The following is a 25,146-nucleotide window of genomic DNA, read 5'->3' as shown; positions in this document are numbered from 1 at the left end:
GAGCCCGATGGTCCTCCCCGCCCAAACTTGCACAGGAAGCAAACTTAGGGGGTGGAGGGTCTTTAGTAGGCTGGGCAGAGCACAACTGAGAAGCAGAACCCGCTAACCAAAGCCCTGTGCTGGCATTACACTCACCCTCAAAATGTACTCAGCAGCAGCCTCTTGCAAATATTAACAGTGAAAGGTGCGTGTAGCACGGGAAACCCAGTCCTTCTTCCACAGTTGACTGGCCACACTTCAGTGAACAGCTCAGAGGCATTTTGACTGTTTATCTTTTAGGCCAAGATACTCTAATTCTAAACTCATTTGGGTTGGCACGAGCAGCATCCTAGTGGAAAAAACACCCCACCTACCTCCTGGTTACAGACTTCCGCACACGCGTGGAGTAAATACAGCCATGAGAGCAGCTGAGAACCCCAGCAGGTGAGCAGCCTACACAGTGAGGGAGGAAAAGGCAGGCGCAGGCCAGGGTAATAGATCTCAATTGGTGGAGCCCTCGCGAGATTGGATTTCCCAGGAGTTGAGTGAAGGGAGCACAGGGTAGTATTTCTTTTCACCTGGATGGGTTGTGCACATCTAGGTCTGACCTCACACTTCAGGGACCTCTGGCTGCTGCCCAGTTTTATTCCGGCAAGTGATATATTCTTGTGGGAGCATGAAGCTGCAAAGCCTCTTTCTGCACGTCCCCCTCCTTCGGTATAAAGGGGGAAATCCTCCAGTAGTCTTTGGGGCTGGCAGGTGGGACACACTAGCGGATGAGTGTTGTGTACTACAAGTGATTTTTATGGAGGATGGAAGGAAATTTCCTCCCACAGGCCAAGATAAATGATTTTAAAGCAACCAAAGTCTGCTTCAGTGGGAGAGTTTCCGTACAACATGCTGGTGATAGATATTCCTTCAATTTTTTTGGTTGTTTTTATTTTTTTTCATTAAAGTCCATTGATCGTCACAAAAACCCAGGAAATGCAACTAAGGAGAAAACAAATGTCCAACCGAAATCTAAGAACCCAGAGCTACGGAGGAGACGTGGCACTGGACTGCTGGGTGTGCACAACAGGGCAGGAGGGGTGATCCCCACGGGGCATGGCCGCTGACCGTGGGAGACACAGGAGGGAGGCCAGGCAGCCAGCCAGGTGGTTATGTTAACCGCTGCACGATGACAGCATTGAGCAGGTTAGCTTCCTTCAGGGTCTGGTTCTCGTCAGCCAGCTCTTTGTTCGGGAAGGTAGTCATGAGGACAAAGCTGGTGGCGGCCATGGCCGGCCGGGCATCCACGATGAAGAGTCGGATGTCGCTGATCCTGTGGGAGTAGGGAAGATGGGGAGCAGTCAGCACTGCCCTTCTCTGCTGTCCACACCCCTGTCCTGTGGAAGGCTCCACGCCTCCCGAGTCCCTCCCCTCCTTCCCACAGAGCTGCTGAAGCTACTTGGAAGTACGTGGGCCCACGTCTCTGCCCTGCCGAAAGCCCTTCACCATGGCTCCTGCTTTACCTGGGATAAACACCAACACCTCACTGTGGGCCCAAGGCCTCTTTCCTCTTGTCTTTCCCCCTTTTTAAAAGCTCATCAGTCCACATTCCCTTCCCACATTTGGTCCTTCTCTACAGAGGCTCTGCCTACTCCCCTTCTCATGATCCCGATCATGCCTTGACTTAAATGCCACCTCCTGAGGGCAGCCCTCCTCAGCTCCTGGCCTCTGTGCCCCGACCTTCCTCCCACAGTACTGATCAAGGTTGTGAGTAAACACTTCTGGGATGATCTGATTACTGTCGTCTCCTGAAGCCCATGAATTCTGCAAGGGCAGAAAATGTGTCTCTTGTATGTCACAGGAGTCACTCAGACTATTTGTCAAAAAAATTAGTGAAGGTCCACAACTCTTCAGTGCCAGGAATCCCTTTTGCAGACACTGCTTGTCTCCTGAACCAGGTGATTGTAGGAAGATGAAATCACCTGGAAGCAAAGTCTCCTTTCCTAGAGCACTTAAACAAATTTCCTTCTGCCCCCAACCCCTAAAATCTATGCAAATCGACATCTAAGGACGCGCAAGGTACAGCCCGAGACTTGAAGCAAACCAAGCCCCTTCACCCAGCTAAGCCCTCTGCATGGGCTGCCCACCCTGAGATTGGGCAGCAGTGTGCTAGGGTTAACAGTTCAGATTAGTGGAATGCCGCACACCTTTAAATACTAAGCACCTGAGTGTAATGAAGGGTTCTAATGAAAAAGTGTTGAACAAGCCTCCAGACGCTCCTAGCTCACACCTAGGGCTTGTTTCACGCCTTTACCCCACAGGTGAACCCAGTCAGTACTCAAGGATTGTCAAATCATCCACTGGCCCCACATGTAGGTTCTGCCTTATTGGCCCAGATGAAATTTAGACAGCTGTGTTCTAGAGAAAGACATTGCCAAATGTATTTATTGGCAACAGTCGTCCAGAGCCTCCCCACCTCGTCTTTTGATTTTGCCGTGTCTCAGTTTCCCCGTCTTTAAAATGAGGGAGGCAGCGTTTGCCCTGATCCAGCCCAGAGGGTCTGAGACAGTAGAGCAGGCATTCCCAGAATTCTCAACGGCCAGACCTAGGAGAGACCTTACTGGCCTGGTGGTTCTCAGAGGCCACCTAGGGGAAGGGAGGTGAGGGAAGCAGGTGAGTGGGATGCTGGCGTCGCACTCCTCTCCCCTCCATCAACCATGTCAGCTCTAATTTTCTCTCTTCTATACTTGGGCTTTAGCATGACACTTCCTTTACACAGAGTGGCGTGGCTAAACAGCCTCAAAAAATGCAATCCCCTGATTTTACAGATGACGAATGAGGTCCACAGGAGGGAAGCGAGAGGTGGTGGCCACACCGGGGAAGAGTGGGGCCCAGAACCTAAGGCTTCAGACTTGCAGTCCGTCCCACCCCACTGCCTCTTTCAGGGAAAGTGTGGAGGGGCAGCTGGTGTTTAGGAAGAACAGCTCCCTATTCCCCACACATCTGCAGGAGTCTGGGACACTCTAGAACGAGCTAGGGCAGAAAGCATGAGGTACCTGTGGCTATGGTTAAATTTCTGTACCAGCCTCCCTCCGTCGGCAAGCCGTATTTGGATATTTGTGGTAGGCTCTGACTCATTGATTATGATGGAAGAGCTGGCTTTGGCTTCGTTCTCTGCCTGTTGGGCTGGAGAGCTGGGGCTCAACACCTGGGGGGCAGTGCTGAGGAGAGAGGATCACATTAGGACACAAGCAGATACAAGGCCCCTGAGCAGGAAGGGACACCCTTCTTGGATTTATACTGAGCATGATGCTACTGATACAGTGACCCAGACAGAAGTGCTGCCCTTGGAACTTCCAGGTCCAGCAGAATTTCCCTGAAACTTACCTGAAACTTTCAGAATTTCCCTGAAACTTAACTCGTATGTTATTGTTAGCTCCCTCACTAACCTTGAGCAAGGTACTTAACCTTCTTCCGCCTCAGTGTCTTCACCTGAACAAGGGCTTGAGGGGAGAAAAGCAGGATAGCGTGGGCCAGGAGAGACAGAGTCATGAGGCTGGGGGACCCGAGAGACCAGGATGAGTTTCAGCCTCGATGGAGTGGCAGAGTGGTGCATTCCAAGTCTGCAGCTGAGGCAGTCTGGGCACAGCCTGGCAGGTGACTGGTGGGACGTAAGGGAAGCAATACAGGTACTTTCTCTGTGATGGAATTTTAAGGCCTGCATCCCCTAGTGCACCTCAAGTGTGTCTTGTACCCATGTGTCAACTATGCAGTGGTGGTGGCAGGCAACCAAGTGCCACACAACAAAGGGATCAATCATACAATGAACAGGACATGGTGTCTGCCCCAGTGCTTAGGGCTCAGATTTTTGAGAATAGGGTTTGAATTTACCCACTAGCTGTGTGGCCTTGGGCAAGTTACTCAAGTGCCCTTAGTTTCAACAAAAGTAGTAACAAGATTTTTAATAAGGGTTAAGGCCACAGGCCTTGCTCAGTTTTTGTGAAGACTAAAGGGGATAATTACATGAAGCACTGAGGGTGGCTGACAAACATAAAATGCATATAAACTCCCAGTTCTCCACAACTGTTTGGAGCCTCCTTCTCATGTCTAAACCATCTGTCCACCTCACTGTCAGCTTCTCTCTGAGTAAATAACCTGGCCTAGACCTTTGCAGAGAATGGAGGCCATTAGATGAGAGTCTGCTCACTTCCCCTCAAAGCCTCTAATTAAATCAGTTCCTATACCTCACCCTTCCCTTCACAGCCCCCAAAACGATACTCATGGCAAATCCAACTGAAAGTGCGTTCCAAGGACCCTAGTCTCTTGAGTTATCTCCAAGAAGGTTTAGGAAATGCCATGTATTATACCAGGAGCATCAGAGGCCACTAGCATATCAAAGGACTTGAGAGAATGTGCAGTTAAAGCAAACTTATTTAACCACTGTCCGGCTCCTTTTTAATGTTACACTTGTTAACTGGGTTCTCATGGAATCCAGTTTGTGAAATATTGCCCTGGGGCATATAATTAATCAAGAATGACTGAAAAGTGAACTTATTCTTTTGTGGGCATATGAAAAATATGGGCTTAAAGAATTACAAAGTGGAGCCCAGGAATCCTGGCCACATTTACTAGCTACTAGAGGAGCTGATTCTGTGCTTCAGCCTCACAGCATGTGCAACTCACATGTGAGCTGGGACACAAAGATAAAATCACACCACCATAGACCTCAAGAGTTGCTTGGACATAGCGAAACGCTAAATGTTATCCCTGTAAATGCCTAAGACCTACTATATCTTATTCTTAACTGGAGAGTTGACCTAATACCTGTGAAACTAATGAACAGAACAAGATAATAGCCAATTACTATCATTCTTCAAAGTCCTGCCCCACTTACATTTGCCTGAATTCTGGTCCAAAATCACTTGGAGATGCTACTGGCTACCCATGGGCTATAAGTGGAAGGTCACCTGAGGCACTCCCAGCCTGTGCTGCTCTCAAGGAGGATGGGGAGTGGAGGAGGACTCCCTCATGAGGAGGACCTCATGATTCTTCAAATAACAAGAGCAAGACACTCATAGCATCTAGAGTTCCACACTGCTCTATTCACTGTGTGGGACAGTGACGCACACATGTTCAAAGGAGCTGGCTTCTGCCTGGTCTTCCTGCGACTGTCAACACTTGGGCTACTGCTCTCAGGCCATTTGCAGCAGTGAGGGCATTTTACCCACAGACAGGAAAGGTCAGAGCAGATGTCTATAACAAGAGGTGTTTCTTTAGTTTCTCCCTGCAAACATCATAATGAGTTATGGGGAAACTAAGTCTCACTCAGATCCAGAACCTGAATCACCTGACTGTTCCTTGCCTTCATAGTGGGAACAAACTGGCATTTGTGACTTCTCTGCCACAATTACAAATCCATCTCCTTCACAAAAATGACCACTACACAAGGCAGGGGAGCAGCCAAAGCTCACCTCCAGCAGCAGTGACCCCCACCCCCAAGTACACTCTGGTGTCCACAACTCAAAATCGAATAAATGCGGTCTTTCCCAAACTCAGATTAGCTCCCAACCCAGACTAACGTAAAACCTAGAACAAAATAAACTTAAATACAGCTGAAAGAATTTTCTCAAAATCTTTGAAGTGAGACAACCTATTCTTTCACTTTAAAGTGTTTCACCAGATAATTGAGAGAGAAAACCAAGACTAACTGATTTTTGAGGCAAACCTGAAAAAATTTTCTTAAATTTTTGGCACCTGATCATTTTGGTAGCTAACAGGACAATGGAAAACAGCAACATTTATGGAAAAAACTGAAGCAGCTGTCCACCTGATTTAGACTGAAAAGCCAAAATCCCATTTCACTTAGCTATATAAAACTGTGGGGTTTTTTTCCAGCTCAGTTTTCATAAAAAGCCAGAACTAAAATAAAATGCAAGTGAAACTGGCAATGAACATTTATTTTGTTGACAAACATCATGCCTGATTATCAAGCTCTATCTCAGCTTGTGCTCATCTTGTACTTATTCCCATCCTGCTAAAATAGACTTTCTTAAAAATATTTTCATTTTTTGAGATGTGGGTCTGGCACACATAATATAGTTAGACTATCCAACAGTAGAAGCATTTCCTGTTAGTATTATGAAATCAAAACCAAACTGCATGGTGTTGAGTTCTGAGCCCTTCCTTATAGCTAGTGGTAAGGGTAAAAATTTTATAATATCTTAAAAATATGAAGCTCTTTCAAATCAACAATTTTACTTCTAGCCCAGGATTAGGGAGTATTATAAGATTTAGATACAGAGATATTAACCACAATATTGTTCATAACATCAGCAGCTGCCTAAACATTTAATAGCAGGGACTGGTTAAATTATAGCACATCCATGGGCTAGAAAATTATGTAAGCATTAGAAACAAAAATGTAGAAATACATTTACTGATATGGAATGACAGCTATACTAGACTGATTAGGACAAGAGCAGGTGAGAAAACCGCCTGTTTACAAACACACACATTTGTAAACTTACTTACTCTTGTAAGAAACAAGAGTAGAAGGAGCTACTCCCCAGATACTAACTGGACACTTCTGGATATTAGGTTTGGGATAGTTTTTAACTCGTTATCTGTACTTTCTATTTGTTTTGTTTTTTTTTTAAAGATGAACACATTTTACTTTAATAATAAAAGAAAAAAAATTATCAGATGCTCCTTAAAGTTCACCATAACTGACAGGGAAGGTTATTCTGAGAGCAGCCAACCTGGGCTAGCTCACAGCCTCCATGTGGGTAAATGAAATGATAGCACGGCTGACATAAGTGTTCTGGTCTTTTTTTTTTTTTTCTTTTTTTTTTTTTATGTCGGCATATTATGGGGGTACAGATTTTAAGGTTTCAATAAATGCCCTTTCTCCCATTCTCCCACTCCCCCCACAAGTCTGAGTTTCAAGTGTTCTGGTCTTGATAAATCTTATGTCCTGAGCTCTGACCCCTGCTCCGGATGAGGCACGATCGCTGACAGTGAGGTAGGAGTTTCCAGGATAGAGCCAGTCCGAAGCTCACAGTGCACAGCAGCTGGTAGACCAAGCTCTGACCCCTGCGGCTGGTGTTGACGTGAGCAAGGGCAGTAGCTACCTTGAGAGCTGCCAGATCTAGGTGAGAGAGGGTGTTTTGCTGTAGGAGTATGGGAAGGAATGCCAATCAGAAGGCCTGGGTTCCAGTTTTGGCTCCACCACACACTGGTCATGTGCCTAAGGGCAAGCCACTAAAGTTTAAGAGCCTTAGCTTTCCCTTTGCAAAATAAGGATCGTATTGGCTAGGAGGGTCACTATGTATGCTGTGAGTGCTTGTGTGTACAGTCCCTTTGACCAAGTGACTCCATGGTCATGGCCAAAGCTAATGGGCCCTAAAATAAGGCAGCCTACCTATGGGCTGTCCCTATGGGTCTGGTAGAAAAACTCTATCAGGGATAACAGTGACTATTAACCAATCAGATCCCATCAGAGGGTTTGAATGCAAGATGGAGGATGTCTGTTGGCAAAGTGTAAAGAAGTGAGAAGACAAGGCAGTGGCAGAGGATACAAGATGGAAAAGTCATAGGAAGTGACAGAATATCAGGAAAGGCCAAAGAAATACAGATAGGAGCTGCTGAGCCGCCATAATGGTGGAGCACCAGCCTGCATAGCAGGCACAACGCCCTTCAGAGTCCCTGGATCCTGAGTTACTTTACTGTGAGGCCTGGCTGGCTAGGAGAGTACAAAATTCCTTATCCCCCTTGGAATCCCCATTTCAGCCTTAAGCATACAAGCATATTATACATCGTCCCTGAATACCCTAGATTACTTAGTCAAACCAGCAATTATGTTACACTTTCTATTTACACTGACTGCTCACTATGGAGCAGTGCTCTATGTGTATCAGCTCATTGATTCCTCATAACATTAATCCTAGGAGGTATGGACTCTTATTATTTATAATATAAAAATAAATTTGGACTGCAAATTTATTTTTTGACTTAGTTTTAATTTTTTTTAGAGACAGGGTCTCACTCTTTCACCCAGGCTGGAGTGCAGTGGCACAATCACAGCCTTGAATTCCTGGGCTCAAGTGATCCTCCTTCCTCAGCCTCCTGAGTAGCTGGGACAATGGGTGCATGCTACCATACCTGGCTAATTTTTTTACTCTTTGTAGATACAGGATCTCGCTATGGTGCCCAGGCTAGTTTCAAACTCCTGGACTCAAGTGATCCTCTTGCCTTGGCCTCCCAAAGTGCTGGGATTATTGGTGTGAGCCATTGTGTCTGCCATTAGTCCCAATTTATAGTCGGGGCAACTAAGGCTATGCAGTCCAAGGTCACACAGCTAGAAAGCAAAGAATCAAAGATATATACTCAGGCCTAATAACTGCTAAGCCCATGTTCTCCACATTCTTCCTTGCATAAAAGTAAAATTTGAAGTACTTTGTAAACAGTAAAGACCTAACCAAAGTAAACTATACACAAGGTCTGCCAGGTCTGGTTGGTATGACTGACATAATCCAGCTCCCACCTGTGCCGCTCCTTACCTGCCCAGTTTCTGACCCTCGCCAGTGAAGGCTTTGAAGGATCCCTTGGGCTTCACGAAGTCCTCATCCCGATGGTCCTCCATATCCAAATTCACCTGCCCACCGTGAGCTAACCTCCGTAGCTCTGCTGGCACCTCCCTGCAGGAGAAAAGGCCATGCTGGGGTCCACAGAGAGAAGATGGAAGTGACAGTGATGGGGCTGAGGGGAGATGAAACCTCTCAGCTCCAATGGTGAAAATAGATGGGCCTCTGCAGGGAGCTGGCTACTCTAGTGGCTACCCGTCCACCTCTGCCTTCTCTCTTGCCTGTTCAGTCACAGCACACACCTATTTCTTATTTGGCCACTTGGCTCTGTCCCAGGCCCAAAGGGGAAAAATGGACACATGAGGTTTTTGGAGCAGATTCATGAATATATATCTTAACTCTGCTTCAAAAAATTTGCTTCTCAAATAATAAGCATTCAAAAAAAAAAAAAATAATAAGCATTCTGCCTCTTCCTTTCCCATCTGCTATCTCATTCACCGATTCGGGATCTGGAGGAGGGATTTTCTGCTCACCCTCTACGGATAGACTCCAGAAACTGGGCATTGGATGGGTCTTGGTAGCTTCTGAGTTCGCCATTGTCCAGGCTGAATCCAGTTTTCCAGAGCTTCAATACTACATGAACCTGTGATGACAGGAGGTAAGCAGTTAATACATTGTCTGGAACCTTGCAAGTACACCACCTTGAACCTACAAATTATTGGGTTTTTACTATTTTACTGTGTTGGTATTACTAAAACACACACAGACACATAAATATACACACGCATTCAAAGGGAAATCAATCAACAAGCAAACAAAATAAGCATTAACCTAGAAGACGAAGAGGTATGGCACAGGTTAAGAGCATGTGCTTTGTTTTAAGGAAACCTGGGTTCATGTCTTGACTTTGCCACTACTAGCTTGGTAGCTCCGAGTAGATGACTCATCAAAGCTGAGTGACTTCCTTACCTGTAGTGCTACCAGTGTGCCTGGTATGTACCTGGTGTTCAACTAAACTAGCATGGCAAATCTACTCACAGACTATTTTGCAGACATTAAAAATGATACCTGGCCGGGCGCTGTGGCTCACGCCTGTAATCCTAGCTCTTGGGAGGCCGAGGCGGGCGGATTGCTCAAGGTCAGGAGTTCAAAACCAGCCTGAGCAAGAGCGAGACCCCGTCTCTACTATAAATAGAAAGAAATTAATTGGCCAACTGATATATATATAAAAAATTAGCCGGGCATGGTGGCGCATGCCTGTAGTCCCAGCTACTCGGGAGGCTGAGGCAGGAGGATCGCTTGAGCCCAGGAGTTTGAGGTTGCTGTGAGCTAGGCTGACGCCACGGCACTCACTCTAGCCTGGGCAACAAAGCGAGACTCTGTCTCAAAAAAAAAAAAAAAAAAAAAAAAAAAAAATGATACCTACAATTTCTGTTAACAACAACTCCCCATACATATTCACAGGTAAGGATTTAAAAGGCTAAAAACCAATGTACTAGCAGCTGCTGCCTTAAGTAGATAGGATTTTTATTTTGTCCTTGCTTTTGTCTTGAAATAAAAACCAAAATTATTTAAAATATATATTATAAAAATTGATGGTCTCAAGGCTACCCAGAAAATGTTTGTAATATAATATGAAATAGATTCAAAATTGCCTATATAGCATGATTACACTTATAAGGGAGATCCTATGCACAGGGAAAACAAGTACTGGGTGATAATTAGGAAAACAAAAAAAGCTGCATTTCAGGCCTTCACGGGTGGTGTGAAGACCAAGCTTTTCAGCCATCCCCACACCACCAGAGAACACCAGATGCACTGACCCTCTGCCTGAGATCCATGGAATGTTTAGAAAACTTCATTTGTCCACCACTTTCTCCCACCCATTCTCACCAGGACCCCTTGCTCAGGCAGATGAGAGCTGCCTTTGATTTTCCCATAAGCACCATCTCTATAGGCTTCTCTTTCAGAGGCTGCCAGTTCACACACGATATGTAACCATTCTCATCTAAAAAATGGCAGAACAAACAGTCAGCAAGTTTCCCTTGTGGGATGATAGACACACACTCACATCTTGGCCGGAATGCTGCCTCCTTTCTCCTGCCACGTAGGCAGATTCTTCCTCTGGTGCTGCCCCAAGGCGGTAGCCACCTCCTGCAAATGGCTATAAAGGACAAGTTCATAAACATTTGAGGGGTTTAGTCAATGGTCAGGGGGTTATTCAGAGACAATGAATATATCTTAGGTAAGTGGGAAGAAAGAGTTTGATAAAGTTCCTGATTCAAGCTTGTTAACAACTAGACGCACTTTCTCAGTTGTCAAACTCAGTGCCAGGTAGTATGCTAAATGCATTAAGTGGCCAGGATTGGTGTGAAAGCTGGAAGGTGCATGGGTAGGGAGTGGAGATGTATGTGGCTTAAGGGAACAACTTCAACTAAGCTCTAGTTAACTTAACCATGGCCATGTAGGAATTTGGTACAGGATAATATCAGAGACTTCATGATTTTCCCAAAGAAGAGAAGAACCCAGATTTTATATAAAACAGGTGACTATTAATTCAATTAAAACAAAATAAAGCAAAACACCAAGTAGGTCAAGTTGGATAGGCCAAAAAAACATGTTTGTAGGACCTGATCCAGACCATAGGTCAAAGGTTTGAAAACTTTGCCCCAAATCTTGGTTTCATGTTTAAAGAGTAAGAGAAACTATACTAGTGTTCTGTACAGGAGGCCAAGTAAGCAAATGGAAAAAAATAATAAAATAAAATCAGTCACTACTAGGGTGAAGGCCTCCTTCCCAGCTCTAGAACTTGAGTCCTATTGGCACAGACAACAACCCTTATGCTCACTCTTGGTTTACTGGTCTCTCCAGGGCTCTTGGTCACTCGCTCTACAGCTACAGCTCCATGCTCCTTGGCACCTTTAAAGAGATCATCCACCAGCTCGTTGGGACTTTTCTTCCTGGGAGGGCCAACAATCTGCTGTCCACTTCTCTCTGAGCCCCCAGCATAAAACCTGCATAGAAAATGTACGTCTAACACCATACACACTTAGAAAACATGAATAGAACATGCAACAGGTTCTGAGCTAAATGCTGGGCACACTGAAGCGAAGGGTACAATGTCTGTCTTTAGAGAACTTACTGGCTAGTTGGGGACACATGTAAGGAGGCAGGCAGGTACAATGCAGTGTGAGCAGCAATAGAAGTAAAGGGTTTCTGGGAACACTGAACTGGGAATGACAGCCAAAGCTTCCTAGAAGAGCATCTTCTGGGCTGAGTCTTGAGGATGGGTTTACCAGGCGAATAATTTGGGGAAGGACATTCCAGGCATGCACAACAGCGTGTCAACTCAGGAGAGTCCCAGCTGGGAATTATCCATTTGGTGGCCAGCACCTCTCCAGGAGACAGCGACTACAGTCATGGTCAGAAGCAGCTACAACTAGTAACTCTGGGTTAATGGTGGCAGTGGTGTGGTTAGTATAAGCAGATGGTTCTAGGCCTGGGTCTGCCACTGTGCGATCTTGGGCAAGTCAATGCACTGTTCTGTAACTCACTTTCCTTGTTGTTGAAATGCAAGGGAAGGACCACATGCCCTACCTACCTGCTCCTTAAGTCAGGGTCGTGAGGTTCAAATCAGCAGATGTATGCAAAAGAACAAGCACAGAGTAATGCACACATGTAAGATGGTGTGATACAGCACCAAGAGCTCCCCCGCCTCACCTCACCTTGCCATTCATGTGAGATACACTGCAGGCCCTGAAGAGAGGGTACTGGAGGTCAGGGAAGCTCCAGTCTCAAACACAAGCCCCAAGACACCACAAAGGGCTTTGCAATGGGCCAGGCATCACTTGAGATTAAGTTAGTACTTTTTTTTTACCTGGGTCTGAAAACCAATTGTCATGTAGTCTGGTCAACTGTCTCTTTTTCATTCCTATTCACAGTTAGGTATCAATAGCATGTTCTTGAGTGGGGAAAACTGAGAACCTATAGAACCTATAGTTAGTCTCGGCCCTGGCAAGAACAACAGTACCAGTGTCCTTTCAGGTGTGAAATGTCAAAGGGCCAAGGAAGTAATAGGGATGTGAAATAAAGGAAGGTCACTGCCTGGAGGATGTGCTGGGTAGGAGAAGGAGGTGGTCATTTAGGAGTTAGGCATTCAGACTTGATGGCACCGCCTTTCAACTTAAGAACTGTAAAACCCTGAAATTAACATATATTCCTTCATCTGAGTGTATCTGAAAGGCAGTTTCAGAGGAAGTGTGAAGGTCACAATACGGATGAAAACAGAGAATAGAACACATGTAATTTCTCAGCTCACTTCCCAAAGACTGACCATGATGAGGTAACTGCATTCCCATAATGGTTATTATACAGTGTTCCTCAGGAATGTTTGACAGACCGAGGCAGATCCTATGGAGAACCAAAGCCCATGAAATGAGGCTGTAGCCAGCTCATTCTTGTTCATGCCAGGTAGATGAAGTTCTACTCAATGGACTGTAAAGTCTTTATTAACCACTTTGGTACCGCGCTCACTGGCCGCGAAGCCTTGCCCACAGCCGGCACTCACAGTCCGCACGATAGTTTGTGCCGTGCATTGACGACGAATCCATTTTGTTCTTGTGTGATGAGGAAAGCTTTAAAGCACTGAAAGCTTGTTTTACTTTACAGGCAGCTTTACTTGGAATGTAAATCAGGATAGGTAACATATACATATATGTTTTCATTATGTTCTTTTTAAATGTTCACAATTTAATTTTGATAAATGAAAAATTAGAAAAGTCTTATCACGGCTGTTGGCTAAAGTCGCTGTGTGCATTCATCTGTGGCTATCGACTATAGTCAATGCTGGTCCTGAAGTAGTTTAGGGATCTCAAAGCCTTGGCTTAAGAACTAGGAGTCTGTGATCAAGAGCCTTAAAAATATTCATGCTCTTGACTTGGTATTTCCATTTCTAAAAACTATTCTAAGAAAATAATCTAAAATGTGGCCAAAAATTAATACACAAAGATGTTCACAGTACTGATATTTATAGTAGTAAGAATCTGGAAACAACATAAATGTTGGATATCCCATATGATGGATTATTATTATAGTCACTGACTGAAAATGCTTATAAAGAATTTTAATGACACGGAGAAATGTTTGAGATGCAGCATTGATCCAACAAGAGCAAGAAACAAAATTATCTGAACTTCACCATGTAAAAATACAATATAAAACAAAGCATATTTCTATACAGAACAAGTACTGAATGGAAATATGCTAAAATATTAACCACAGTTACCAGAAAGTAGATGAGTGTTATATTACAATTATTCTGTTTATTACAGGGTGTATTGTTTTTTAAATTAAAAAGAAAAAGCTGGAAAGAAATACACCAAAAAAATTGATACCTAAGTTACATCATGGTTGTGATATAATGAATGAACTTTTTCCTCCTTTTTAAACTTTTCATCATCAAATTGGCAATTGATAAGTATGTATATTTATGGGGAACAAAGTGATGTTATGATTTATGAATACCATGTAGAGTAATTAAATCAAGCTACTTAGCCATCACCTCAAATACTCACATTTTTTGTGGAGAGAACATTTGAAATTTACTCTTTGCAATTTTGAAATGTACATACTCTTTTATTAACTATATCCATCATGCTGTGCAACAGACCTCACACACACATATAAAAGACCATATTCCTCCTCTCTGAGATTTTGTACCCTTGACTATCCTCTCCCCAGTACCTTTACCCCCCTGCCTCTGTAACCACATTCTACCTCTATGAATTCTATTCTTTTAGATTCTACATGTAAGCGAGAACATGAGGTTTTTTTCCTATGCCTGGCTTATTTTACTTAGTATAATGTTCTCTGAGTCTATCCACATTGTTGCAAATGACAGAATTTCCTTCTTTTCAAAGGCAGAATAGTATTCCATTGTGTGTATACACCATATTTTCTTTATCCATTCATCTGTTGATAAGACACTTAGGCTGACCCAAACTTGGCTATTGTACATAGTGCTGCAATGAGTATGAAAGTGCAGACATTATTTTGACAAACTGATTTCAAATCTTTTGGGTAAATGCCCAGAAGTGGGACTGTTAGAGCCTTTTTTCCTTCTTAACAATGTGCTTCCCTCCCCCAATATTCCTCAATAAATACACATTATTTTAATAATTAGAAAAAGAACAACAAACCCAGAATGTCACAAAAGAAAAAAAATAGTAACAGGGGACAGGGATCACTTCTAAACTACAGGGAGTTAGAGACTATTCCTAGGATATAACCTACCTAGACCAGCCCCCAACAGTAGCAGCTAACAACAACTGAGCATGTTTACATGGTCCTATTCTAGGTGATTTACACTACACATTACTGTGGACTTTCGTATGGACTGTGTGCGCTCCCCCGTGCCACGACCCACCTCCCATCAAATACTCACCTCTGGCCTTCCTCCTCCTCCTCCTCCTCATCTTGATCATGAATGAGGTCTCTGAAGGATGTCACCCTATTATCACTGGAGACACAGAAAGGAGCAAAATGATCTCAGGGAGAGTTAAAGAAAGGTAACTCCTACCATCAGCTACAAAGGAGTTGAGGACATTTAACTTTTTTTTTTTGGTAGAGCAAGAGGAGGATATATGTGGAAAAAGGGTAACCCCCTAGTTTACATGTAAAATAATGTCATATTTATTTCTTCAAGGTTACACAGGACTGAGAATAAATGAGAAAGTGCTATTGTGAGGCAAAATGAAATCCAATTTAAGCTGTCCTGGCAGAGGTTTTGGGGGGGGGGGGGGGATACAGGGTCTGCAGTACTTTAAAAACTTAATTCTGGATAGGTACTTTCATCATTTAACTTTTAAATACTAAAGGAATGCCTGTGTGCCAGGCACTGAATTGGATACTAGGTCTAAAGATAATCAGACACAGACCCTTGAATTACTTAATGGCTAGTGGCACAGATGGGCCAGGAAGCCATCCACTAAATGCTGTGCAAGAGGGGCAGTGACAGAGGAAAGGATATGGGGCCATGTAAACACAGAGCCTCTTGTTCTGGAGGGGAGAGTAGGGGGGAATGGAGGAACATAAAGAAAAGCTTCCCAGAAAAATGCGACATTTGGACCCAGTGCCAAAGAACTGGTGGACAGTCAGGTGGCTAAAGGGTAATGGGGATGGTAGGGAAAGGGGATTGGTACAGCATTACAGGAAGGCAGAATACACAAACTGTAACACATTAAAGCACAAATACTCAAGAAGTAGAAATGGTATGTATACTTGGGTGACAGCAACTGGGGAGAAAAAGTTCCTGTCTGCTTCTGCTGTAGGTTAGTCAAGAAAAAGTATTTTTAATATTTAGAAAAAAAGCAGTGTCGTGTGGGGTGGGCACACCTAGAATGGGTGTGAGAAGGGTTAACTCCTTCCTCTGACATTGTCTTCCACTGTCATTTTTTTCATTAAGGAACAAGCTTAGTTTTTCAAGGATGAGATATAAGTTTTATAAAGATAAAAAAAATTCTGTATTTCTTAGCAGAAAAAAGTAGCTTTCCTATAATATGGGGGGAAGAGGGTAATACAGGTTTAATGAAAGCTAACTGAGAGGAGGAGCTGTTTACTGGGAAGAAAACTCCAGCTCAGTCTTGAAGATTTATTTCAAGGAGACAATCAGGGAACAGAAGAGGCTTTGAGGTTCCATCAACTACAAATAAGAGGACAAAGCCAATCAACATAGCAAATAGCAAATAGACCCCTCTGTGTTAGCTGCTGATGGCAGCCTCCTTGGGCATTATTTGATGCTTAATATGACATGGTTCAAAAGGAGACATGTAATGAGATCTGTATTAGTGCCCTGAGAGGCTTTTCCACTCACTCTCACCTTCCATAGATATGCAGCCCAGTCTCTTCAAATAACTGGGCTGGGATGAGTATCTATGGAAAAAAAAATCCTTTATCTCCCCATTGTTAATTACTTTCAAATATACATGTGTACACTTGCTTGAGCAAACTACTTCTGCTGGCTATGGGTTTCTTTCTCCAAAAATTCTTATACTCAGATTCTGATGGTATCTGACACAGATTCTAGCATTCATGTACTTGATTCCAATCTCAACTCTGCCTCCCACCCCTGGGATCTTGGGCATGCCATTTAAATTCTCTGAGTCTTCAATCATAGCACCAACCTTATAGGCTTTCTGCATACAGATGGGGTACTGAGGCATGTAAAGCCCTTTGTATGGTGTGGTACACTTAAGTGCTACTCTTTTTTTTTTTTTTTTTTTTTTTTTTTGAGACAGAGTCTCGCTTTCTTGCCTAGGCTAGAGTGAGTGCCGTGGCGTCAGCTTAGCTCACAGCAACCTCAAACTCCTGGGCTCGAGTGATCCTTTTGCCTCAGCCTCCCGGGTAGCTGGGACTACAGGCATGCACCACCATGCCCGGCTAATTTTTTATATATATATCAGTTGGCCAATTAATTTCTTTCTATTTATAGTAGAGACGGGGTCTCGCTCTTGCTCAGGCTGGTTTTGAACTCCTGACCTTGAGCAATCCGCCCGCCTCGGCCTCCCAAGAGCTAGGATTACAGGCGTGAGCCACAGCGACCGGCCTAAGTGCTACTCTTGAGTAGTGGTTCTCCAAGTGTGGTCATGGACTAGGAGCATCAGCATCACAGTGAACCTGTGAGAAATGCAAATTCTTAGGCCTCACCTTAATCCTCTTTAATCAGAAACTATGCAAGGGGTATCCAGCAATCTGGTTTTAAGCAGGTGTCTATGTAATTCTGGTGCACATTCAAGTTTGAGAACCACTGCTCTCAAGTAATGTTTTATTTATTTTTATTTATTTATTTTTTTGAGACAGAGTCTCACTCTTTCTGGCTAGAGTGCTGTGGCGTCAGCCTAGCTCACAGCAACCTCAAACTCCTGGGCTCAAGTGATTCTCCTGCCTCAGCCTCCCGAGTAGCTGGGACTACAGGCATTCGCCACCATGCCCGGCTAATTTTTTCTATATATTTTTAGTTGGCCAATTAATTTCTTTCTATTTTTAGTAGAGATGAGGTCTCGCTCTTGCTCAGGCTGGTTTTGAACTACTGACCTTGAGCGATCCTCCCGCCTTGGTCTCCCTGAGAGCTAGGATTACAGGAGTGAACCACCGCGCCCGGCCTGGAGTAATGTTTTGAGTTATCTTATGGCATGGATGTTCTGAGGACTTTACCAATATCAGAATACTTTGCTCTATGGTCTCCACAAATTGGCAAAATTGTGTCCGAAAGTTCAATTGTTTGGTATTAAAACTCTTATCTCCCAGGTTACCCTGTCACCATGAAATGGCACAAAAGTCTTTTGTCAGATCACATTTTCTGCTTTTAATCTGGTCATCTTAGCTCTGTGACAGCAGCTCTCCATGATGATGGAAATGCTATACCTGTACTGTCCAATAGAGAAGCCATTAGCCAGGTGTGACTACTGAGCATTCGAAATGTGGTTAGTATAAATGAATAACAACGTTTGTTTTATTCAATTCTAATTAATTTAAGGTAGTTAGTGGCTACCTTATTGGATAACATAGTTTTAGAGAATCAGACAATGATGGTCCTTTCTATAATAAGAAAGTACAACTTTTGGTTGGCCTGGTGGCTCATGCCTATAATCCTAGCACTCTGGGAGGCCAAGGTGGAAGGACTGGTTGAGCTCAGGAGTTCAAGACTCCATCTCTACTAAAAATAGAAAAATTGGCCAGGCGTCATGGTGTTTGCCTGTAGTCCCAACTACTTGGGAGGCTGAGGCAAGAGGATCACTTGAGCCCAGGAATTTGAAGTTGCAATGAGATATGATGACATCACTGCACTCTACCCAGATGACAGAATGAGACTCTGTGTCAAAAAAAAAAAAAAAAAGAAAAAGAAAAAGTAAACTTTTATAAGATGAAAGTGGGAATAAAAGTAACAAACTAACTTTAACTTCTTGCTTGATCCTGTGTACAGGGATGGGAGGCGCTGGGCATGGAGGTAGCACGAGGCAGAAGGAGCTTTGGATTTACACAGACTTGGCCTTGAATCTGCCATAACAGTAGCTGTAAGTTACTCAACTTTCCTAAGACTCAGGATCTGACCTGTGAAATGGTGAGCATTCTACCTACTTCTGAAGCAGTTGAGAGATACAGCAAAAGAATACCTGGCAGAGCTAGACAGAGAGTGCTCTTGAAATACTAGCCATCCCACTTCCAGGAACTTACAATTTACTTAGGGAGAAAAATTAAGTTAAATACCAAGAAAAAAGGGCAACACAGGAGAAATGTCACCCAGTAGTACATGGAAAAGAAGTGAATGAATTACAGCTGTGACTGGAGTTCTGAGGAAAAGGACTGTGGTATGCTGCCTAGCCAGGGGTTGGGTATAATATAACATGTTCAGCAGAGGAGCAGGATGGAGGTGAACATGAAAGGATGCACAGGATTTGGACAGACAGAAGGCAAGAGAACAGACACGTCCAATCAAGTAAGAGGCTTAAACAAAAGCAGAATTTAAAAAAGCCAGAATTGGGACACCAAAGAAATCAGTTTGGTTGGCACAAAGGATTTGAGAAATGAGGCAAATAGAGTAAGATTAGGAAGGTAGATACAGGGCAAACTCTGGAGGGCTTGGAATGTCCACAAGGAAAGGCAGTACATTCTTGTGGCTAAGAGCTAAGATGCTGAATGTAGAAACAGCCCTTCATTTAAATCCTGTTTCACTTGCTCCGTGATCTTGGAAAGATGCCAAGCTTTAGTGTCCTCATCTGTAAAATGAAGATAATAGCAACAGTACTTACCCCACAGGGTTGTTATAAAGACTAAAAAGATGTATATGTAAAGGCTTAACCCAGTGCCCAGCACCTATTAAGTACTCAATAAATGGCAGCTGTTATTACTGAGGAGTTTTGACTTTCTCCCATAGAAATGATTAACATATTTATGTCCCACAGCCCTTTGAGAAGCTCATAAAAAGTATGGACTTTCTTGCCAGAAAGATACCTGCCAACATATAAACTTTTGCCTGTAACTTCAGGTAATTTATGGACCTTCTCACAGATTCCTTCTAAGGTTCAGGGGCTCCATGTTAAGAACCCTTGTTGTGGAGTCAAAGAAGAAACTTACTGATTGTTGCTCTGAGGCAGCAGTGACCACATGAAAGGTATTTGAGATGGTGGTGGGGGATGGGAGAGCCCAGCAGCAGGCTAAGTGTCCTGTGACAGCTAGGTCACAGAAGAACTCCTCTGAGGTGCTAGCACAACTTTGGCTTCTCCTGAGAACACAGTCAGTGTTTTTCTCCTGGACAAGGATGATGATGTAACAAACTGTGCCCTCCCACCCCTTTTTCTTCCTTCCTTCCTTCCTTTTTTTTTTTTTTTGAGATAGAGTCTTGCTGTTGCCCTGTCTAGAGTACCGTGGCATCAGCCTAGCATACAGCAACCTCAAACTCCTGGGCTCAAGTGATCCTCCTGTCTCACTCCTCAGTAGGGACTAGAGGCATGTGCCACCATGCCCAGCTAATTTCTTATATTTTTAGTTGCCAGATAATTTCTTTCTATTTTTTTAGTAGAGACAGGGTCTGGCTCTTGCTGAGGCTGGTCTCAAACTCCTGACCTCAAGCAATCCTTCTGCCTCAGTCTCCCACCCCTTTTTCTTGGCTTCATGTAAGCCCAGTACTCAGTCTGAGGCTTAACCAAAGCAACAAGACAAGCCCCTCTTGGCCTGAATGTGTGTCCAGTCTTTTACTCACTTTGGTCTTAATGTTAAACTCTATTTCCTTGATTCTTTTACTTTTATGCCCATTTTTAAATATACATAAAGAATAGGAAGGGTACACAGAACAGGGAAATTGAAAATGGATGCTAAAAATGATAGTAATAAAATGAAAGCAGCTAACACATACTGTGTTCAAAATGCTTTGTAAGTATTAACTCATTTAATCTCCCATGTGGTAGGTACCACTATCCTTCCCATTAGACAGGTGAAGAAAAAGAGGGACTGAAATGTTAAGTTACCTGCCCAATGTCATCAAGCTCTTAAGCATCAGAACTGAGATTTGAATGTAGGTAGTCAGGCTCCTGGGCCCATGTTAATAAACCACTACCTGGAAAGGACTTAGAGACTGCTGGAGAAGTGAGGAGTAAACATGTGGTTGGCATTGGAAGTTATGTTTCAACTTCTCTCATTCTGTACTTCTGACATGGCAAAACCCCCAATATTACCCTGAGGTGGCTGTCAAAGACTCATACCCAGGAAATCAGCCATCTCTACTAGTAGCTGCAAGAAGAGCCCCTACCCTAACAACCATGTCCCAGGCAGTAACGTCCTGATGTGCCATTACTGATACCTCACAGGTTAGCACCTGCATGTAACTGAAAGATCATCCTACTACCTGCTCCCCTCTGGAGATGGGACTTAGGGAAAAAAGTTAAAGTAGCAATGAGATGTGGGGCTAGTGATCTTTCTTCAAAGGGATGAAAAGTACCTTAAACCTCAGATGCCCTTGGAGAGAAACATAATCTATAACTTCATAGCAAAGAAACATTATATCTATACTCTGGGGTTGAATTCAAACCCAAATAAAAATTTCTGGCTAAAACATCTACTAGAGAGTAGAAGAAAACAGGCTAAAGCAGAGAGGGGGATCATAGGTCAGACACCTTTGCAGGAAGTGCCCCTGCCTGTTTCCTGGAAGATCAGCATTGTCTCACTCTGCAGATCACAGCAGTAATCTGCTGTGGTAGCCAGGGAGGCCAATGGGATCACAAAGGTTGGTACTGTTTCACCTAATAACATCTCTCTAGTCAATTTGGGAAAGGGTAGGCTATATAGATTTAATTTGTACAAGACATCCTAATATGGCAATGGGCATCCTAAAATATCAAAAGAGCCTTTCTAAAGTCATCTGGCTTACTCTTTTACATCTATAGCACCCCTGAAAGGAAGTCCTTTGACTTCTACTTAAATACTGCAGAGATGGAGCAATCACTTCTTACATTTCATAAATAAAAGAGCCTCAAAAATCTTAAAAGTAGGTTCTATAGTTTCCCCCAGGGTTAAACCACAAACTACATTCAGGTAAGAGTCATGCATATATCTACAGGAAATAACTAAGGCTTGCAGGGAATTGCTACCCACCACTCAATCTAACTTTCTCACTCAAACTCCCTGGTCCACACACCCAGGCCTGAACCCTTTGTCAAGTCAGAAAATAGCTTCTTATCACTGCTGGAAACACTCATGTAGCAATAATTGAAGTTGGCCCTTACCTGGGGGCTGTGCCTCTGGACACTGAACTGGGGGTTGCCTGAGAAATGGTCACAATGTCTTCGTCCCCTCCGTCCTCATAAAAGCTCGCTAGTGCGATCTGAAACAGAGAGGTAGTACCTTTGGGACCCTTAAAAAGGCCTTCACTTAACACATATCTCCTCTGAGCACAAAGGAATAAAGACAGGCTCATACTTACATATCCAGGGGCCATAGAAAATCACACCAACAAGTAAAAGCCCAACTATTAGCTTTCATATCACCTGAAACAAATTCTACTCACTAACGGAAGCAGAAGGAAGGCTGGGATGGAAGACACTCCTCATTCTCATTTTATGAAGAAATATGATCTAGTATAAGCAGCACACATTTATTGAGCACTTATTTATGTGCCAGGTTGTTCTGAGCATTGTACATGTGTTAATTCATTTAATCCTCACAGAACTCTATGCTATTAGTACTATTATCATTTCACTTTATAGCTGATACAGAAGCACTAAGTTAAAAAGAAATTGTCCAAGGTTACATAGTTGGTAAGGCATGGAACTAGTTTCGATCCTAGGCAGTCTGCTCAGGCCCTCACTCTTAAGCTCTTCCATTATAACCAGGAGTCAGGAACTATGTCAATCCAGGTTGCTACTTTTCCTTTCTTTCTGAAGTCTTGTCCTAATCTGTGAAATGGGGATACCCATCCCACCAACCTTGCACACTAGATGAGATGATCTACTAAGATTTATGAATACTCATGTCTTAGGTCTATACCTACAGAAGGAATATGGGAGTTCTCTGGACATCTGTCACTGTATAACTCTTACCAACTTAATGGATAGGCATTTACCACTTACTTTGCACAAATAAATGAAAAAGAGCACTGAGGTCATAAAGATGAAATAGACCTGGCTCCTGTCCTCAAGGTCATGAGTCTTACAGGAGGCAGTGAGCTGCCATGGGACATAACAAATTGGCTGGGAGGCAGTGTGTTGTCACAGGACATGCACTGAACTGGCATTCAGGGAGCCTACATTGAAGTCCTGGCCCTGCTAGGGAAGTCACATCATATGCATGAGTCTCAGTTTCCCCACCTATACCATGAGGAGAATGGGACAGATGACCTGCTGACCATAATAATGTGATTTTAGGTCTTTCAGGCAGAAACTCTTCTGTTTATTTCTGCCCAGCACAGCGACTTCACACTGTCTGCACAGGTGTGATGCTTTACTAATTCTCTTATGTCCGGGAAGCAATTTACATTTGGCACCAGAGCCAGTTCAAATCCCAATTGAGATACTGGCTATGTGACCTTGGGCACATCCCTTGCCCTCTGAGCTTCCAACCCCTCATCCATAAAATGGGGCTAGTCTTTACCTCATGGTGTTGCCAGGATGGTGGTAAAAGCTTGGGTTCTGTTTGCTTAGAATTAGAGAGAACTGAGCTCTCAATCCTATCTCTTCTGCGTGGCAGTTAGTGACGCCTTGAACAAGTTACTTAATCTCCCTAAATCTCGGCTGCAAAATGCTAAGGTTAAATAACCTAAAACATGTAAAGCAGTTAGAACAGCACTTGCCTTATGGTAGGTACTCAATAAATATTAGTCATCATCATCATCATCAACCTAAGACGTAGGCTGGCCAAGAACATTTATGCAATTCTTTCTATAGTTAATTACTGAGGGCTTATTACGTGCCAGGTATCGTTCTAGAGCAGGCAGTGGGGATTGATCAGTGTACAAAAATCCCTGCCTCGTGAAGCTTAACATAAGTCGTCTTAATTAACCAGAAAGTATTTCGTGAATATTTAGCACATGACAGTGGACTAGAAAGTAATTTCCATGAGACTCCCATTTTACAGATAAATTAACTAAGAAGGGTGAAGAGGCTCCATCCAACCTTGCGCCACCAGACCAGTGGTAGTTTCCCCCAGCAATCAGATAGGAGGGGGCGTGGGCCAGGTCGCGGGCCCAGCTCCTCCCTCCACTGGCTGCCGGGCTTCGGAAATGGAAACGATTGACAACCTGGTCTGCAGCGCTGCTTCACCCAAGAGCTGGTCATTCGGACCAGCCGGGTCTCCAGAAGACTCTCGGCGCGGCAGCCACGCCCCCAGATACCCTCCCTTCACGCCGGCTGCGGCAGTGCCCAAAGTCTTGCTGACGCCGTGAGCAAGCCAGACAGAGGGAGAAACCGAGGCACGGCAGAGCAGGCTGGGGCTAGTCCGCATTCCCCCACTCCCCAGCCGAGCGGGCGACGCGTGACAAGCGGACCCAGGACCATGAGGCCTGGGTCCGGCAGCGGCCGAGCGGGGATGACTGTGCGCTTCGGCCGCCGCGGGCTTAGTGCGCCGGACGCCCGCGCTCCGCAGTCCCCGGTCCACCCGATGTAGTCTGCCTCGCGGTACTACCTGCAGGTCCCAGCCGGCCGACTCAAGGAAGAAGCGGGCCCGGTCCTCCTCGGCGTCTGTCACCGCCACGAACTCCCTCAGCGCCTCCTGTCGCTCCGCCGCCATCTTCGCCCTGTGCGCTTCCAAAACCGCTCCGGCTGCCGCGTTCGGCTGGCGGGTCAATCGGGCCCAGCCGCTGAGAGCCCGCCCGCAGGCCCCGCCCCACGCGGTGCCTCACGCAAAGCCCTCCGTGCGGGAAACCCCGCCGCTCCGCGCCCCCTCTGGCGGCCGCGGCGCAGACCGCAGCCTAACCGCACTGGGGGAAGCCGAGCCGAGGATGGGAGGCGCGGCGGATATTACACGTGGGATCAAGGATCCCTGAAGGAATCAGCGTGGCAATTATTCACTGACTCATCACCTCATTTCATTAAGTTATTCATTCATTCATTCACTTACTTGTTCAAACATTTCCTGAGAGCTATCAATGGCCCGATGCTCTTCCAGGGCTGTGTTTATGGCAGCAAAGGTCCCTGCCCTCTTGCTGCTTACATTATAAAGGGGCGGCTGGGGCAACCAGACGGTGAATTTAACATTCCTCTGCTCACAACCCTGTCCTGCTTCTCCATCTCACCCTGCATAAAAGACAGTCTCACGTCCTGCAAGGCCCACGTTAAATGGGCCAGCTCCTCCATCCCATCTCCTATGGGTCCCGCTGGCTTCCTCTGCCCCTCTTGCAGTTCCTGGAATGTGCCAGGCATGCATTTGCCTTGGGACCTTTGTTTTGGCTGCTCCCTTTGTCTGGAACACCTTCCCCTCACTGACCTCTTCACTTTCTTCAGGCCTTTGCTCCAGGGGCACCTTCTCAGACACAATCCTGTCTTTTAGGTCCTTCAGCTTCTTTGCCCTCTTGCCTCCTGCTGCCCTGTCTGGGATACTTCCCTTCCTCTTCCCT

The 25,146-nt window shown here is 44.6% G+C and overlaps 1 protein-coding gene across 1 annotated transcript; it reads right to left on the bottom strand.

The window, feature by feature from the left end:
• Positions 1–894: 894 nt before the first annotated feature.
• NSFL1C (NSFL1 cofactor) lies at positions 895–24,363 on the bottom strand. Its single transcript, XM_012755141.3, has 9 exons — positions 24,216–24,363; positions 21,824–21,921; positions 14,992–15,066; positions 11,398–11,563; positions 10,621–10,713; positions 9,083–9,192; positions 8,526–8,663; positions 3,024–3,188; positions 895–1,300 (listed from the first exon to the last, which is right to left on the bottom strand). The coding sequence occupies exons 1-9, from the start codon at positions 24,318–24,320 to the stop codon at positions 1,138–1,140; spliced, it is 1,113 nt and encodes a 370-aa protein (XP_012610595.1). The 5' UTR covers positions 24,321–24,363; the 3' UTR covers positions 895–1,137.
• Between the last annotated feature and the right edge of the window lie 783 nt (positions 24,364–25,146).

Source organism: Microcebus murinus, chromosome 16 (assembly GCF_040939455.1).
Source record: "Microcebus murinus isolate Inina chromosome 16, M.murinus_Inina_mat1.0, whole genome shotgun sequence".
Lineage (NCBI taxonomy): Eukaryota > Metazoa > Chordata > Mammalia > Primates > Cheirogaleidae > Microcebus > Microcebus murinus.
The sequence above is the reverse complement of the archived record's forward strand: the minus strand, read 5'-3'. Positions and strand labels throughout refer to the sequence as shown.

Coding starts and splice junctions, on each gene's coding strand:
- NSFL1C (XM_012755141.3), bottom strand. CDS start 24,320: ATGGCGGCGGAGCGACAGGAGGCGCTGAGGGAGTTCGTGGCGGTGACA. Junction 15,067..21,823: donor TCCAGAGGCACAGCCCCCAG/GTAAGGGCCAAC, acceptor CTGTGTCTCCAG/TGATAATAGGGTGACATCCT. Junction 11,564..14,991: donor GAGGAGGAGGAAGGCCAGAG/GTGAGTATTTGA, acceptor TTTTCTATGCAG/GTTTTATGCTGGGGGCTCAG.